The sequence below is a fragment of the Mycteria americana genome, chromosome 1, assembly GCF_035582795.1.
Source record: "Mycteria americana isolate JAX WOST 10 ecotype Jacksonville Zoo and Gardens chromosome 1, USCA_MyAme_1.0, whole genome shotgun sequence".
Lineage (NCBI taxonomy): Eukaryota > Metazoa > Chordata > Aves > Ciconiiformes > Ciconiidae > Mycteria > Mycteria americana.
The window spans coordinates 746784-761663 of record NC_134365.1 but is presented as its reverse complement, the minus strand read 5'-3'; the positions used below and the strand labels follow the sequence as shown (position 1 = coordinate 761663).

At 58.5% G+C, this 14880-nt stretch overlaps 1 protein-coding gene across 4 annotated transcripts in view; it reads right to left on the bottom strand.

The window, feature by feature from the left end:
* SBF1 (SET binding factor 1) overlaps positions 1 to 14880 on the bottom strand; it is an 89465-nt gene that overhangs the window by 26281 nt on the left and 48304 nt on the right. For all 4 annotated transcript variants that reach the window (XM_075506245.1, XM_075506329.1, XM_075506412.1 and 1 more), the window contains exons 3-5: positions 9219 to 9356; positions 8894 to 9028; positions 2795 to 2905 (exon numbers count right to left, since the gene is read on the bottom strand). In XM_075506245.1, coding sequence (XP_075362360.1) covers positions 2795 to 2905; positions 8894 to 9028; positions 9219 to 9356 — 384 coding nt within the window. The remainder of the gene's footprint in view (positions 1 to 2794; positions 2906 to 8893; positions 9029 to 9218; positions 9357 to 14880) is intronic.

Below are 14880 nucleotides of genomic sequence, written 5' to 3'. Positions count from 1 at the left end.
CCGGCAGAAGAAGGCAGCAAGGCCCAAGACCCGCACTCCGACGTAGCACACGAGGGCTCTCCAGGACCTCGCAACCAGAGGGGAACAGCTCGCCCGTGCCATGCCCAGCCAGCGCTGCCAGGCAAAGGAGCAGCACCAGCTCTGCAGCCTCTCCGGTCGGACAGGGTGCCTCGCCCAGGCGGCGCGAGCAGGCCCCGGCGGCTCCTGGCAGAAGGGCTGGGGACGGACAGACCGGGCACAGTCTCATTGCTTCCTCTCCAATACAATTTTTTTCCCAGACCTAAGCTCATTCCCAGTGGCACGGGGAAGCCTACACGTCCCCACCCTCTCTCCAGGCTGCAGGGGCTGGGGCAGGACCAGATCACTGGCCCTCTTCTCCTCTTTCTACACCTCTCTAGGGAAACGCTCCTCTGCAATAGCAGGTTTCGCCATGCGACCCACCTCCTCGCTCAGTGCCCCGCAGCCGCAAGAGCTCAGGCCACCGCGACAGCCCAGAAATCTGCTTCTGAACGCCGCCCTTCTGGCCGAGCAGAACAAGCACCCCTGGCCTGGTCTCCCACACCAGTTCTGTTTTCAGAACCCCCAGGAGAGCGCACTCATGGAGAGGCAAAGGGCGCACGGCCGGTCTGCTGCGGTGCAGGAACGCAAGCCCCTTCCCCAGAGCCCACGCACGCGTTCCCTGCTGCCCGTCAGTGCAACACACGCGGACGCGCACACGCGCACCCGAGGGTGCTCTGACCGAGACGAACAGCGCCTGGGCCTCGGCCGCTGCGCCAGCCGCAGCGTGTGCCACCCTCAAAAGCAATAAAAGAGAGGTTGCTAACGAGGAGACAGACCCAATGAAAGAAAAGGTGTGCGTACCGCTGCTTCGTCGTCCGCGTCAAGCTGAGATAGAGACAGACAGAGATAGCACGGTCAGTTAGAAACACACAAAGACAGCAAGACAAGAGGGAAGACGAACACAGGCAGAGGCCAACAACAAGCAGGGACAGCACTCTTGGAGAGGAGAGATGCGCACACACACAAAGCAAAAGCAATAGCTACTGCACTGGAAAAGAGCGTTGGGAGAACAGGTAAAGCACAGGAAGGGAAGTGCCACCGACAAAGTGTTCTCCCTGTAGCACACTACTTGTTCCCACAGCACAGATCGATCCTGCAAGAACTGGGAGGTGACGAATAATTGTGCCAAAAAGCACTGTTTGGCGAGCCACGGCGGCTTGAGGAGCCGCCCTGGTCCGAACAGCCTCTCCTCTCCTGTACTGCCGCTTACGTGTCCCACCGGGCAGGAACCAGATGGAGTCGGACAGATCTGGGCAGATCCTGCAGGAATGCTACTGCTCTCGCCCTCAGCCAGGGCAAGCCCGGGACGCTTGGCACACGGTCACAGCCCCCCGCTGTGGGCAGCACCCTGCTTTCTTCTCCGGAGGACTGGGATGTGAGTGCCATACAGCCCTCTCCTGCAAATACCAGGACCACTGCTGGGCCTTCCCAGGACCAGCATCGCTCTGGATTACCAGAGGAAGCACCAAACCTGCGGCGGGCCACGACGGCAGCCCAAGGGGCACCGCTTCTGCCAGCAGAAAGCAGCCGCCCAAGAAGCCTGCACAGATACACGGGTTCAGGAGAGCAGCCTCCCCTGGGGGCCACGGGCCGCAGTGGTGGAAGAGACCTCTGTCTCTAGGCACCAGGGACCTGTAGCGCTGCCCCAGCCCTGCAAAGGCTCCTCCGCTTCGGCGCAGCCTGGGTGCGAGAGAGCTCGATGTATTTTTTGCTGGGGGAAGCAGAGCTCAGCTGAAAGCGAAGCCGCTGCAGGAGACAAGGGCACATCCGCAGTTACGTTCCAGGTGTCAGCATGGCAGAAGAGCTCCAGGGGGTTACGCTGCTGCCTCCGAACGCCTCCTGCCAGAGGGTCCAGCTGGGCTCTCTCCACTTCTGCCATCTCCAAATCAGCTCCAATTAGCCCTTCCTTACCCATCTGCTGCTCATGTGAGCAAGACTGAGCTCAGCTGGCCTTCCTCGGGCAGGAGGAGGAGTGCCGGAGGAACACATGGCTCTGAGGGGAAAACAGGAGGGTTATCTTTGATGGCCTCAGTTCTGGCCACAAGCGAGGCTGCTGCTCCTCAAGCCCTGTCCATCAGAGATGCTGGCCACGCACAGGCACAAGCCAGCGGTTTGAGGAGAGAGCTCCAAGCTGCTCATCTGGCAAACGTCAGCCTCGCTTGGCCCATCTCCCTACAGCTGACTCGTCCCCGCTCTCACAGATGGCCCGTGACCACTTGGCTCTGGCGCAGCTCTCCAGGCAATCAGACAGGCCTGAGTGGAGGAGCAAGACCTCCCTGATGCAGGAATGACCAGAGACCATGGCAATTGTTTGCACAGATCGATCGGTGACTACGTAAGCCAGCTGGTGGTCGAGCCACGCCGTACTCCCTCCTGGAGGGAGCAAGGAGCCAAGACCAAGCTGCCTAGTCATGGCAAGCTGTAGCTCAGCAAAGCAGCAAGATCTTCTCAGCCAATCTAGGAGCCGAGTGGCTCCAAATCACAGTTTTGTTGTTTCTACTCTTAAGCACTTGGGAAGGCACTGCCTGCACTCGCCAAGCACTTGCCGGTAGCCAGGGCACTGCGGCAGCTCCTCACTAGGCAGTGCACTCTGCCCGTGAGTCAAATCAGCCTTGCTCAGCTCACCCCAGCACAGCAAAACCAGAATACCGCCGAGTGAAACATCCTGCTTCTATCAGAGCTGCTCAGGAGGAGGGAGCACGGAGAGGTAAGAGGGAAGGGGCAGACTACCCACCTGAGCTCCCCCGGTGATGGGGATGGTACACGTCAGGAGGTTCCCAATGACGTTCTCCAGGGACACACTCAGTCCGTCCACGTAGATGGTATAGATCAAACCCAGGCTGTTCTGGAGAGGAAAGCACAGCACAGCTGAGCATCAGGGCGGGAAGCAGACGTGTACAGGTGCAGCTGGGGAGGCTCCGGTTCGGAGCACCGTCGCACGGAGGGGCTCCCAGTGCTCGTCACCGGACAGACGCACCCTGTGACAGTCAACTCTTGGGTGCAGTGCTCGAGGCCTTCCCCCTCAGACCTCTCACAGTGAGTCCTCATCAGCAGGACAGGGTATTTAGCATGTGCTCAGTTTGCTTCCAGCCAGCAGCACCTCTCCATCCCAGCACCGACCCCACCAGAGCCATCCCCAGACGCGTCCCCTGGGCTAGAGCTCGGCAGGAGCAGCGCGAAGGGGCTTCAAAAGCTCCACAGGCAGAGGCGACTGAAAACAGCTGGACCCCCAACCACTCCCAATCCCTGCCGATTTGCATCAAGTCTCACAAAAACCCCAAGTAAGGGACGGGAAAGAGACCCACTTCTCCGCCGAGGGCTGGCCGAGACGCGTGGCCGGGCCCCGCTCTGCTTGCTGTCTGCCCGGCATTTGGACAATGCCCTTAACAACATGCTTTACCTTTGGGTCAGCCCTGACCGGTCGGGCAGTTGGACTAGATGATCGTCGTAGGTCCCTTCCAACTGATATATTCTATTCTATCTTATTCTATTTGGGAAGCAACACCAGCTCCAGCACACAGGGAGTTAGGGGGCACAAGTACAGGGCAGCGTTCGACACAAGCTGTAATACACAGATGAATAAGGAATTTGAGGAATTTGTCTTCAAGGCACCCTCTGGGTGTTTTCTTTTAACTCAAACCATCTCCCCATGTCAGTGAGGAAAAGAGAAAACACAAACACTGGGGCTTTGGAGAGAAGGGGCCAGGCAGGCTACCGCACACTGGAATAACCGAGTGAAGAGCAAGCTCACGCTCCTGCACGTCCACGAACACACGCTGCTCTGCGGGACGCTCCATGGAGGAAGCAGGAGGAGACCTGAGAGAAGGCGCAGTCTCGCCAGGAGCCAGAAGGGAGATCTGGGGTACCCTGCCCCTCTTCCCACTTGGGGTGAACACTTGGGGTGTTCTTATATGAAGGAGGCACGGGTGACAGCCCAGCTGAAGTGCCTCTACACCAATGCACGCAGCATGGGTAACAAGCAGGAGGAGTTGGAAGCCATTGTACATCAGGAAAACTATGATATGGTGGCCATCACGGAAACGTGGTGGGGTGACTCGCACAACTGGAGTGCGGCGATGGATGGCTATAAACTCTTCAGGAGGGATAGGCGAGGCAGGAGAGGTGGTGGGGTAGCCCTATACGTCAGGGAGAGTCTGGATAGTTTAGAGCTCGATGATGGTGATGATAGGGTGGAGTGTCTATGGGTGAGAATCAGGGGGAAGGCCAACAAGGCAGATATTGTGGTGGGAGTCTGTTACAGACCCCCCAACCAGGATGAGGAGACAGATGAACTATTCTATAAGCAGCTGGGTGAAGCCTCACGATCGCTAGCCCTTGTTCTTGTGGGGGACTTCAACCTGCCAGATGTCTGCTGGAAATGCAATACAGCAGAGAGGAACCAGTCCAGGAGGTTCCTGGAGCGTGTGGCAGAGACCTTCCTGACGCAGCTGGTGAGTGAGCCAACGAGGGAAGGTGCCCCGCTGGACCTCTTGTTCACCAACAGAGAAGGACTTGTGAGCCATGTGATGGTTGGAGGCCGTCTTGGGCAGAGCGATCATGAAATGATAGAGTTTTTGATACGTGGAGAAGCGGCGAGGGGGGTCGGCAAAACTGCCACCTTAGACTTCCGGAGGGCGGACTTCGGCCCGTTTAGGAGACTGGTCGAGAGAGTCCCCTGGGAGGCAGCTCTTATGGGCAAAGGAGTCCAGGAAGGCTGGACATTCTTTAAGGAGGAAGTCCTAAAGGCACAAGAGCGGGCTGTCCCCAGGTGCCGAAAGACGAGCCGGCGGGGAAGAAGACCGGCCTGGCTGACTAGAGAGCTCTGGCTCGAACTGAGGAGAAAGAGGAGAGTCTATGACCTCTGGAAGAAGGGGCGGGCAGCTCAGGAGGACTACAAAGGTGTAGTGAGGCTGTGCAGGGAGAAAACTAGAAGGGCCAAAGCTGAGTTAGAGCTCAGTCTGGCTGCTGCTATAAAAGACAACAAAAAACACTTCTTCAAATACATTAGCAGCAAAAGGAGAGCTAAGGAGAATCTCCAGCCCCTAGTAGACGGGGGAGGAAACACAGTGACCAAGGATGAGGAAAAGGCTGAGGTACTTAATGCCTTCTTTGCCTCAGTCTTTATTAGCAGGGCCGACTGTTCTCTGGGTACCCAGCCCCTGGAGTTGGAAGATAGGGACAGGGACCAGAATGGAGCCCCCCTAATCCAGGGGGAAATGGTGAGTGACCTGCTGCACCACTTAGACACTCACAAGTCTATGGGGCCTGATGAGATCCACCCGAGAGTGTTGAAGGAGCTGGCAGAAGAGCTCACTAAGCCCCTTTCCATCATTTACCAGCAGTCCTGGCTAACTGGGGAAGTCCCTGCTGACTGGAGATTAGCGAATGTGACACCCATCTTCAAGAAGGGCCGGAAGGAGGACCCGGGGAACTACAGGCCTGTCAGCCTGACCTCGGTGCCGGGGAACCTGATGGAGCAGATCATCCTGAGTGCTATCACACGGCATGTAGAGAATATCCAAGGGATCAAGCCCAGCCAACATGGGTTCAGGAAAGGCAGGTCCTGCTTGACCAACCTGATCTCCTTCTACGACAAGGTGACCCGCCTGGTGGATGAGGGAAAGGCTGTGGATGTTGTCTATCTAGACTTCAGTAAAGCCTTTGACACGGTCTCCCACAGCATTCTCCTGGAGAAACTGGCTGCTCATGGCTTGGACGGGTGTACTCTTCGCTGGGTAAAGAACTGGCTGGACGGCTGGGCCCAAAGAGTGGTGGGGAATGGAGTTTACTCCGGTTGGTGCCGGTCACTAGCGGTGTTCCCCAGGGCTCGGTGTTGGGGCCAGTTCTGTTTAACATCTTTATCAATGATCTGGACGAAGGGATCGAGTGTACTCTCAGCAAGTTTGCAGATGACACCAAGTTGGGTGGGAGTGTTGATCTGCTGGAGGGTAGGCAGGCTCTGCAGAGGGACCTGGACAGGCTGGATCGATGGGCTGGGGTGAATTGTATGAGGTTTAACAAGGCCAAGTGCAAGGTCCTGCACTTGGGCCACAGCAACCCCATGCAACGCTACAGGCTTGGGGAAGAGTGGCTGGAAAGCTGCCTGGCAGAGAAGGACCTGGGGGTGTTGGTTGACAGCCGCCTGAATATGAGCCAGCAGTGTGCCCAGGCGGCCAAGAAGGCCAATGGCATCCTGGCTTGTATCAAAAATAGCGTGGCCAGCAGGAGTAGGGAAGTGATCGTGCCCCTGTACTCGGCACTGGTGAGGCCGCACCTCGAATGCTGTGTTCAGTTTTGGGCCCCCCACTACAAGAGGGATATTGAGGTGCTGGAGCGTGTGCAGAGAAGGGCAACGGAGCTGGGGAAGGGTCTGGAGCACAAGGCTGATGGGGAGCGGCTGAGGGACCTGGGGTTGTTCAGCCTGGAGAAAAGGAGGCTGAGGGGAGACCTCATCGCTCTCTACAACTGCCTGAAAGGAGGCTGTAGAGAGGTGGGGTCGGTCTCTTCTCCCAGGTAACAAGTGATAGGACGAGAGGAAATGGCCTCAAGTTGCGCCAGGGGAGGTTTAGACTGGATATTAGGAAATTTTTCTTCACCGAGAGGGTTATCAAGCATTGGAACAGGCTGCCCAGGGAAGTGGTTGAGTCGCCATCCCTGGAGGTATTTAAAGGACGTTTGGATGAGGTGCTTAGAGACATGGTGTAGTGGTGGTTTTGGCAGTGTTAGGTTTATGGTTGGACTCAATGATCTTAAAGGTCTTTTCCAACCTATATGATTCTGTGATTCTGTGATTCTGTGATTCCCAAGGGCTGGAGACCGGTCCAGCTTCAGGGGGCACGGCAGCTACGGCCCCACGGCTACTGGCCAGCAGTGAAGGCTCCTGGCGTAACGTGTGTACGGCTTGACCTCAGCCCGAGCACGAGGCAGACCCTCAGTCCAGCATCATGCTGACCAAGAGGCCCCACAGGTCCAGGTCTTGGGCTACACAGAGCCCTAAGAGAAGGAGCCACAATAGCCTGAGTCTTGTGCTGGGGAAGTAAGAGGCTGCACTTCATATTTAGCCCGTGAAATCCATCCGTTCACCCAAAGGGCAAAGGCAGAGTTTCCAGCTAAGGGGGAATGAAATGACCCAAGGCCCGGAACGACAGGACTGTAGTGCTCTTGTCGTTCATCTGTTCCTCAAAAATCACTAAAGTGGATAATTCGAGCAACTGAGCAATGAAATCAGGCAGCCAAACACGCAATGCAAACGTTACTGGGCCTCCTACCAAAACCAGCCAGGGAAGACGAGCGGTCAGGTACGCAAAGACCGAAACGAGCCGGGAACCATTTCAGTGCGGTCCTCAGGGGAGAACCTCTGGCAGGAAATGTCTGCCTTTTGGAACTCGTTAGCTGACCCGCTTTCCTCCAGAGTCATCCCCAAGCACGACCGGCTTTCGCCCAGCAGGAGAGCGGCAGATGCCGCAGCCCGGCTGACCTCGCTCTGCTCTCCCGGGCTTGAGAAAATGAACAGCTCCTGCATTTTAGAGAATTCCAGCTCCACGGAAGGCCAGGCGTGGCAAACTCCATCCTGGAGGCAAGGACAACCATACAACGCAACTGCTTGCAACAAGGGAAATGGACCGATGACCCAGGCTCGCTTCTGTTCATACGCTCCCCTCTATCTCGGGCTTACTGCTCCCGCTTGCTGGAAAGGAGCTGCTGTTTTAACAGCACCGATCAGCCAGGACAGGCTTGACTTCCCAATAACATACCCAAGTACACAGACTTTTTTACTGCGAGGGTGGTTGAACACTGGCACAGGCTTCCCAGAGAAGTTGTACGCTCTCCGTCCTTGGAGATGATTCAAAACCCAACTGGATGATATCCTCGACAACCTGCTCCAGCCAACCCTGCTTGAGCAGGGGTTGGACCAGAGACCTCCAGAGGTGCCTCCAACCTCAGTTACGTGGTCTGGGGCTGTGAGTCTGTGAAGCCCGAAGTTTCTGCTGTTTGAAGCAGCTCCAGACCAGAGAACGGGGTGATTTTTTTTCCCCGCTGTCAGTTATTAATGCCTTGAGCACGCCGTGGCTCAACGCCCTGAGGGAACACCATGTGCTCCCATTCACAGAGCGGGCTGTGAACAAGAGGTTCCAGAACAGGGCAGCTACCCAGAAGCGATATCCTCGCAGCGGGAGGGCAAGAAGGAAGGGCACAGCCTGCCCTGATGGAGAACGCTGCCTTCCTGCAAGCCCAGCACCCGGGCAAGCTAGCGGAGAGCCCACCGTAAATGCCGGGTGGATTCCTCCTTCGGACCAAGAGGAGCAGCAAGGCAGCCAGCCTGCGCGGGCCGGGGGAGGCTGCCCACGCCCCACCTGCCCCAGCCGCAGAGCCCCGGACACAACACGCACGGAGGCAGTTTGTAAACACGCCAGCTTGCAGCCCGTGCCCTCCCAAACCTTGTACAGCCGCATAACGCAGCACGTTTAAAGAAAATAAAGATGGCAAAGATAAATGCTCCCACAGGAACGGGCTGTTCTTCACGGTTTTTCTATTAACAAAACTGGGTCAAGGCCACCAGCTGCCCAGCGTGGCCGAGCCCTCGGTTCGCTGTTCTGCCGCCAGCCTTTCAGGTTCAGCGTGCAGCTGAACGGCTGGTGGAGCTGGACCGGGCTGGGGACAGGCCGCTCTCCCACGGGGTGCTGTGCCAGGGTGCTCCCACAGCTCCTGTTCCTGGCAGTGACTACGTGGCTCCTGGTTGCTCCCAGAGCCAGAAGGTCTTCACTAACATTGCTCTCCTCTCCCTCCCGAGCAGGGGCCCTGCTCCCCCCGCCCCAGCGCATTTCGGACTTACCCTGAACACCTCCGCATGGTCCAGCCGTGACACCAGCACCAAGCTTTTGGGAGCAAAGAGCTGCGTGGGTTGAACGGGAGACGATGGCTCCTCTTCCTCCTCCTCCCCCTCACCATTCCTGGGGTGGCTCTGAGGCTAGGGAGACACACATCAGCCAAGTCCCAGGGTTAGAGAAAGGATGCTCTTCCCTCTCCCAAACCCCTGACGCCAGGGCCTGCATTCCTCCGACAAGGGGAAAGCAGGACCCGCTGGCCAACACCAAAGGCAGCCAGATGCCTCCTTCCCACCCTGCCTCCACAGGCAGGACCCCGGCAGCCCGCAGTACCTGTGCGCTCTCGACGGCCTCCCAGAAGGTGAAGCAGGCGCAGTAATGCCGCTCCGAGTTGATGTCGGTCAGCACAGCCACGAAGAAGGTGGGGGGGTTCCTCTCGGTGAAGAGCTGCCAGCCGCTGGGCTGGCAGAACTGCAAGAGAGGGCAGGGGACAGCGGTCAGAGGGCCTGACCTGCCCGTGCCACTGCCCCTCGCTCCCCCACATCGTGTCGGCAGCGGGAGCAACGGAGCTTCGGTGGGCTGGACGATGCGAAAGGAAACCACCAGCTACCGACACCGCCAGGTACCGGCTCCCGGGGACAGGTAGCTTGGTGTGGCAGCACATCACCAATAGCGTATATAGGGAAACAGGGCTGTGCCCCCTTCCCCGGCACACGCTGCAGCACCCGCAGCCACCACGGTCCAGGGAGTGGGGAGCACTGGCCGGAGCCTCCCGTCCCCTCTGTGGGGGAGAACTGGGCAGGTGCCTTCCCCTCCTCTCTGCAGGGACAGCAGGAGCCGCGGGGAGAAACCCAAGCTGGGAGGAAGGGTGACAGGAGACCCTGGCCAAGCCGGGCACCCTCCGCCACCCCGCACCCTCCGCCCGTCTCAGAGCCGCAGGCGCTCCCCCGGCACAGGGGCTGCGAGGAGCTGGGCTGCGCCGCGCGAGGCCGCTACCTGCAGCCGGCATCGAGCCTGCGGGGCTCGCCAGGCTCTGCAAAGTCCCTGCAGCCCACCAAGGTGCCGGGCAGGCGCCGCGCAAACTCCGGGAAGGAAAGGCGACGGCGTCCCTGGGGCGAGCTCCCCGCAGGGCAGGGCTGCCTCCAGGCACCGGCGCCTGCTCCGGGAGGTGGCACTCCTCCCTCGGGGCAGGCAGCTGGAAAACACCGGCCCAGGCTGTGCCAACACCGCGCTTCAAGCAGCTCCGAACACAGTTTTACCCATTTCTGGGGACTTTCCAAGCACCCTCCCCAGGCCGGTGGGTAATTCCAGCCAGCGGCCCTAGGACTCCTCCTGAGTTTCGAAGTCTCAAGGGATTTTTCTTTATTTCCTCAGCATCTGCATTTGGCTGCTGAGGAGCTGTGGAAAATTCCCAAAGCTTTTGGGTGCTCCCTGAGACAGCTCCCCAGAGCGGGAAAGCTCAGCTCCTCCTGGGGCCCTGGCCCGATGCACTCTGAAGATAAAGCGACTTGAGCAAAACCAGGGATGAGAATAAAGCGGCAACAGAGCCGGACTGGCAGGAAGGGCTGACATACCGCAAAGCTGCAGCAACGGCTGCCCCAGCCCAAACCCGTGCGAATGGAAGCTGGTTTCAACCTGGTGAAGCTTTCCAGCTGTTCACCGCTCTCTGCGCCCACCCCACGCCCCGCGTGCGTGCACACGCTCTGCTGCGCAGACCCTGCTTCTCCTCCCCCCGGCAGCCCGGCGCAGCCGCAGCTCTAAGAGCTGGGCATCAGCCGCGGTGCAAGAGCTCGGCTTTCTTCAGCTGCCCAGGGATGGCAGCGGGAAGGAGGTGAGGCAAAAGCGCTTGGGCAGCTGCTTCCCAGACTCCGCCACGTACATCCCTGTAAACCTGCGTCGCAGGGCCTCTCCTTTCTGGTGCCATTTTCAAACTGGGCTGCCTCCTGCCCGGCTCCCCTGTCCGCACGCAGGAGGAAGGTATGGCTCAGCAGCCATCAGGGCAAGTACACAGCATCGCTCTCCCAACAAGAGAGTTCCTCTCCTCACTGGGCTCCGCAATGAACCCGTAGCTCACCGCTCTGCACAAACATCTCCCGGACGTTGCAGAAATGACGAGAGCAAAGCGCACAAAGCTGCTGCCCTTGAGGAGTTTGCTGCTGGGTCCCACCCAGCACTTCCCGACTGCCGCGTCCCGGTGCAAAGGGATGCACTCCACGACCACAGTGTCAAACCTTCCCTGCGGAGACAGGTACGTACAAGCCAGACGTCGGGGGCCAAGTGTGCTCATCCAGAGGCCCGAGAAATGGAAGTCCAGATCCCCTGGACTGCTCCTCTAGAAGGGAACCCCAGGAGGACATCGACATCACCACCACCGGTGGGCACAGGCTCTGCTCCGCTCCCCGGTCATGCCGTCTTCTGTGCCAAGGAGCCAGAGGCAATTACACCGCCGCTAAACGGGTGCAGGGAAACGATGGCACGACACAAACACGAACACACCTGAGCCTCTTCACTCGGGGTTACACCTGCTCAGGCCAAGGCATGGCTCCACCACCGTCTGCCCCGATGCGCGAGCTGAGCGAGGACCACCAGAGCCCTCGGTCCCACCACAGGAGGTGCAGGAGGCTCCCGACACCCACCTGGGCTCTGAGCACCAAGCCACCCTGGGACTTTTCCCAAGCCACGGGATAAGAAGTCAGCTTGCTAAAAATAGCACCTGCTGGGAGCACGGGTCACTCCAAACCACAGCAGGTGACGCTCTGGATCAGGTCATGCCATTTTTAAACTAAGGGAAGGCAGATTTAGACTGGATTTAAGAAAGAAATTTTTTACAATGAGGGTGGTGAGGCACTGGAACAGGTTGCCCAGAGAGGTGGTCGATGCCCCGTCCCTGGAAACATTCCAGGTCAGGTTGGACGGGGCTCTGAGCAACCTGCTCTGGTTAAAGATGTCCCTGCTCTTGCAGGGGGATTGGACTGGATGACCTGTAAGGGTCCCTTCCAATCCAAAGCATTCTATGATTCCATGATTCTATGCCGCTGGAGTATGCGGATATGCCCTGACTATGCCCTGGAGTCGCTTGCAGCCCAGTTTGATTGCACCCAATGTGCCCAGTTTGATTGCACTCAATGCTCCTCAGCCGATTTATCCTGCAGAAGTCGACATAAGGCAGCCACGTGTTCGTAAAGCACAGGGCACACAGCCATCTGACCTCCACAACCATTGCCTCATTTCAAGCTAGATCCTCCAGAAAGGACACACATCCTCCATGAAAGACGGGCGTAGGTTGGCTGGTGATTAGAACGAGTGTCCTCCAGAAGCAGCCCGACCGTGACCGATGGTGGTACCGTGGTGCTCTACAACACCGAAGGTGCCGGTTAAAGGAAGACAAAACTACGGACCCCCACGCAGAACTCAAGATCTCTGTGGACCTGCACGTGCAAGAGGTGAGCTCTTCACCCACGCCTTGCCCAAACTCAGATCCGCGCTGGGAGGATGCTCACCCTGCGCTCGATTCCCCCTCCGCTTGGGCAGACCCAGCACTCCCGGTGGTCTGCCCTCGGGTGCGGTACGACCCGCTGCCCGCACGACCCACCCGTGCAGTGCAGTGACACGGCACACGCTGCCAGGGCTCCACGCAGCCGGTGGGACAGCGAGCGCTGCAGCAGCGTCGGTCTCTCCTTCCAGCACATCTCGGTGCCGCTGGGTGCCCACGGAGAACAAGAGCGAGCTGCAGACAGCCAGAAGAGAAGAAAGTCTCGATTCTTACATGAGGGAGGTGTTGATGGAAGCGACCGACCCGAAGGATGCACTGCAGCTCCCCTACAGACCAGCGCTGGTGGACGCCCCAGCCGGGCTGCACTGAAGCCTCTCCGGAGCAACAGCCCTTCGTTTGTTTAGAAAAATCCCACAGGAAGGCAGGGCTGCGTGCCGGGCTCTGCAGACACTGCCTAGAGCAGTTTTAGCAACAAAACCAACCTCTCATGACAACATGTGTGCGTGTCTGTCTGGCAAGCCTTGTTTTCCACAGCGTTGCATGGATCAGCGCTGCTTTACCACCTTTTCTTCTTCCACCAGTTACACCACAGGCCTTTCCCAAGTGTGCAAGGATCGATTTTGCAAGGATCCAGCCTACGATGTCCCAAGACGTCCTCCTGATCATTTATTTCCACCCTGGAAAGCTACAGGAGTGCAACGCAACCCTGCAGCAGAGCCAGCTGCCCGGCAGGAGGGACGACACGCGGAGCCACGGGTCACCAGCGTCCCACCGCGTAAGGAGCTGCCTGCTCCACTCCCGATCAAACCCACGGCGAAGTGTGGCGGCAGCTCTCCTCTCTGCTGAGCAGTGCCGAACAGCCGCTGGCGGGGTGGGCTCGGCTGTTGGCTGCCAACCTCAGGTTCCTCCGCGTCAAAGGTGAAGAAAAGATCTGTTGGTCAAGATGGACGCACCAGAAGAGGCCCCGCTCAGGTACAACCGCCTTACGAAAGCAAAGCAACAAAGGAAGCTTTTCCGCGAGCAGCAGAGTGCCTTATCGTCCCCTGGAAGTGGAGACCCCTGGCCCAGGCCTGCGGACCCTGCCCCACCAAACCCCCCGGCCAGGGCCAGGACGCAGCGTTCTCCTACGGACACCTCTGCCCAAGCACTCCCGGCAGCCAGGGAGCAAACCTCGTACAGACCTGTGCTCACCTTCACCAAACAAGGATACTGAAGCTGCAAACACGCAGGCGATGACCTGCTGGTTGGAAAACAAAAGCATCTCACGGTTTTATCTCAGAGGGCAGCAGAAACCCTAACACCCTCCAGTGCCCAGGTGCCAGGAGGGAACGCTGGCACATGCTGGCTCGGGTGCCAGCACGTGCTGGCAGAGGTGAAACGTGTCTGGGGGCTGGGACGTACCCAGTAGGCACGATGACACGGTCTGCAGTATGCAACAACCATCCACGAGCGGCCTTAGGACACGGGAAATACCGTGCTGTGTTAAGCAGACCCGTGGGATCGCGGCACAGAAGAACGTAAGGACCAGCGCTGCGGGCGGGAGCTGAAAGGGAGAGGAGGAATTGCACTAACCCCGCCGGAGCAGAAGGAACCAGCGGGCGTAGCACACCACAGCGCGCACTCGCAGCCACCGGTTTTAGCAGGAATCTCCGTTCCTGTATCGCACGCCTCGCTGGGTACCGCCGCAGGCACTGCAGCCGGTAACCCTTGGAAGCGAGAGCTGTTCGTCGCAGCCCGGAGCGGGGCTCCCCGCCGCGGGTTCACCTGCAGCAGTACCCTGGTTCTCCCGGTCGCCCCAGGGCCCGGAGGCCCTGCTCCCGCGGTCTGCCCGCACCAGGCTGGCGAGGGCAACCAGCGCAAGCCACCGCGGGCTCGAGGGCTGCCAGAGGAGATGGCTCCGGCCTGGGAGGGGAGGATGCTGCAACAGAGGAGACACGTTCACATCCTGTGTCTCTCTCCAGAGGAACTTCCATCCATTAAAAGGAGATATTTTTGTTTGGAAATGCTGTCAGACAGCATGCAAGGGCAGAAGCTACAAATTCCTGCTCCCTACGCAAACCAGAAAACCTTCTCCCCAAAAAAGCTGTTAAAAAGAAACACAGCAGTGACTGCAATGTAATGTACAACCCAAAATCGCCCAGGTGGGCTCCGTCTCATTTTCGGAAGCTGCCTTAGTTTCAGCCCTCCGTGCTGTTCACCCAGGACACCTCCTGACAGCTTGCGGGAAGCCTCGGAGCCACCGCAGCTCCCAAAAGGACGGGGCTCCAACTGTTTAAATTCCAGGGATTTTTTGGCTGGACAGTTTGACCCTTGGGAAAAAAGCAGCTTTCCTCTTTCTTGGGACAGTTCCCAAGTCCCCTGCAGACAATCAGGAAACACTAACCAGAAAAATAATATATAATTTTGCCTCAGACAAAATAGCACATAGAACTCCGAAACTGCGCTGCAGTTACGGTGAGCACGCGATAGGAAGACGAGCCAGCCACCGCCGCTGATGCCGGT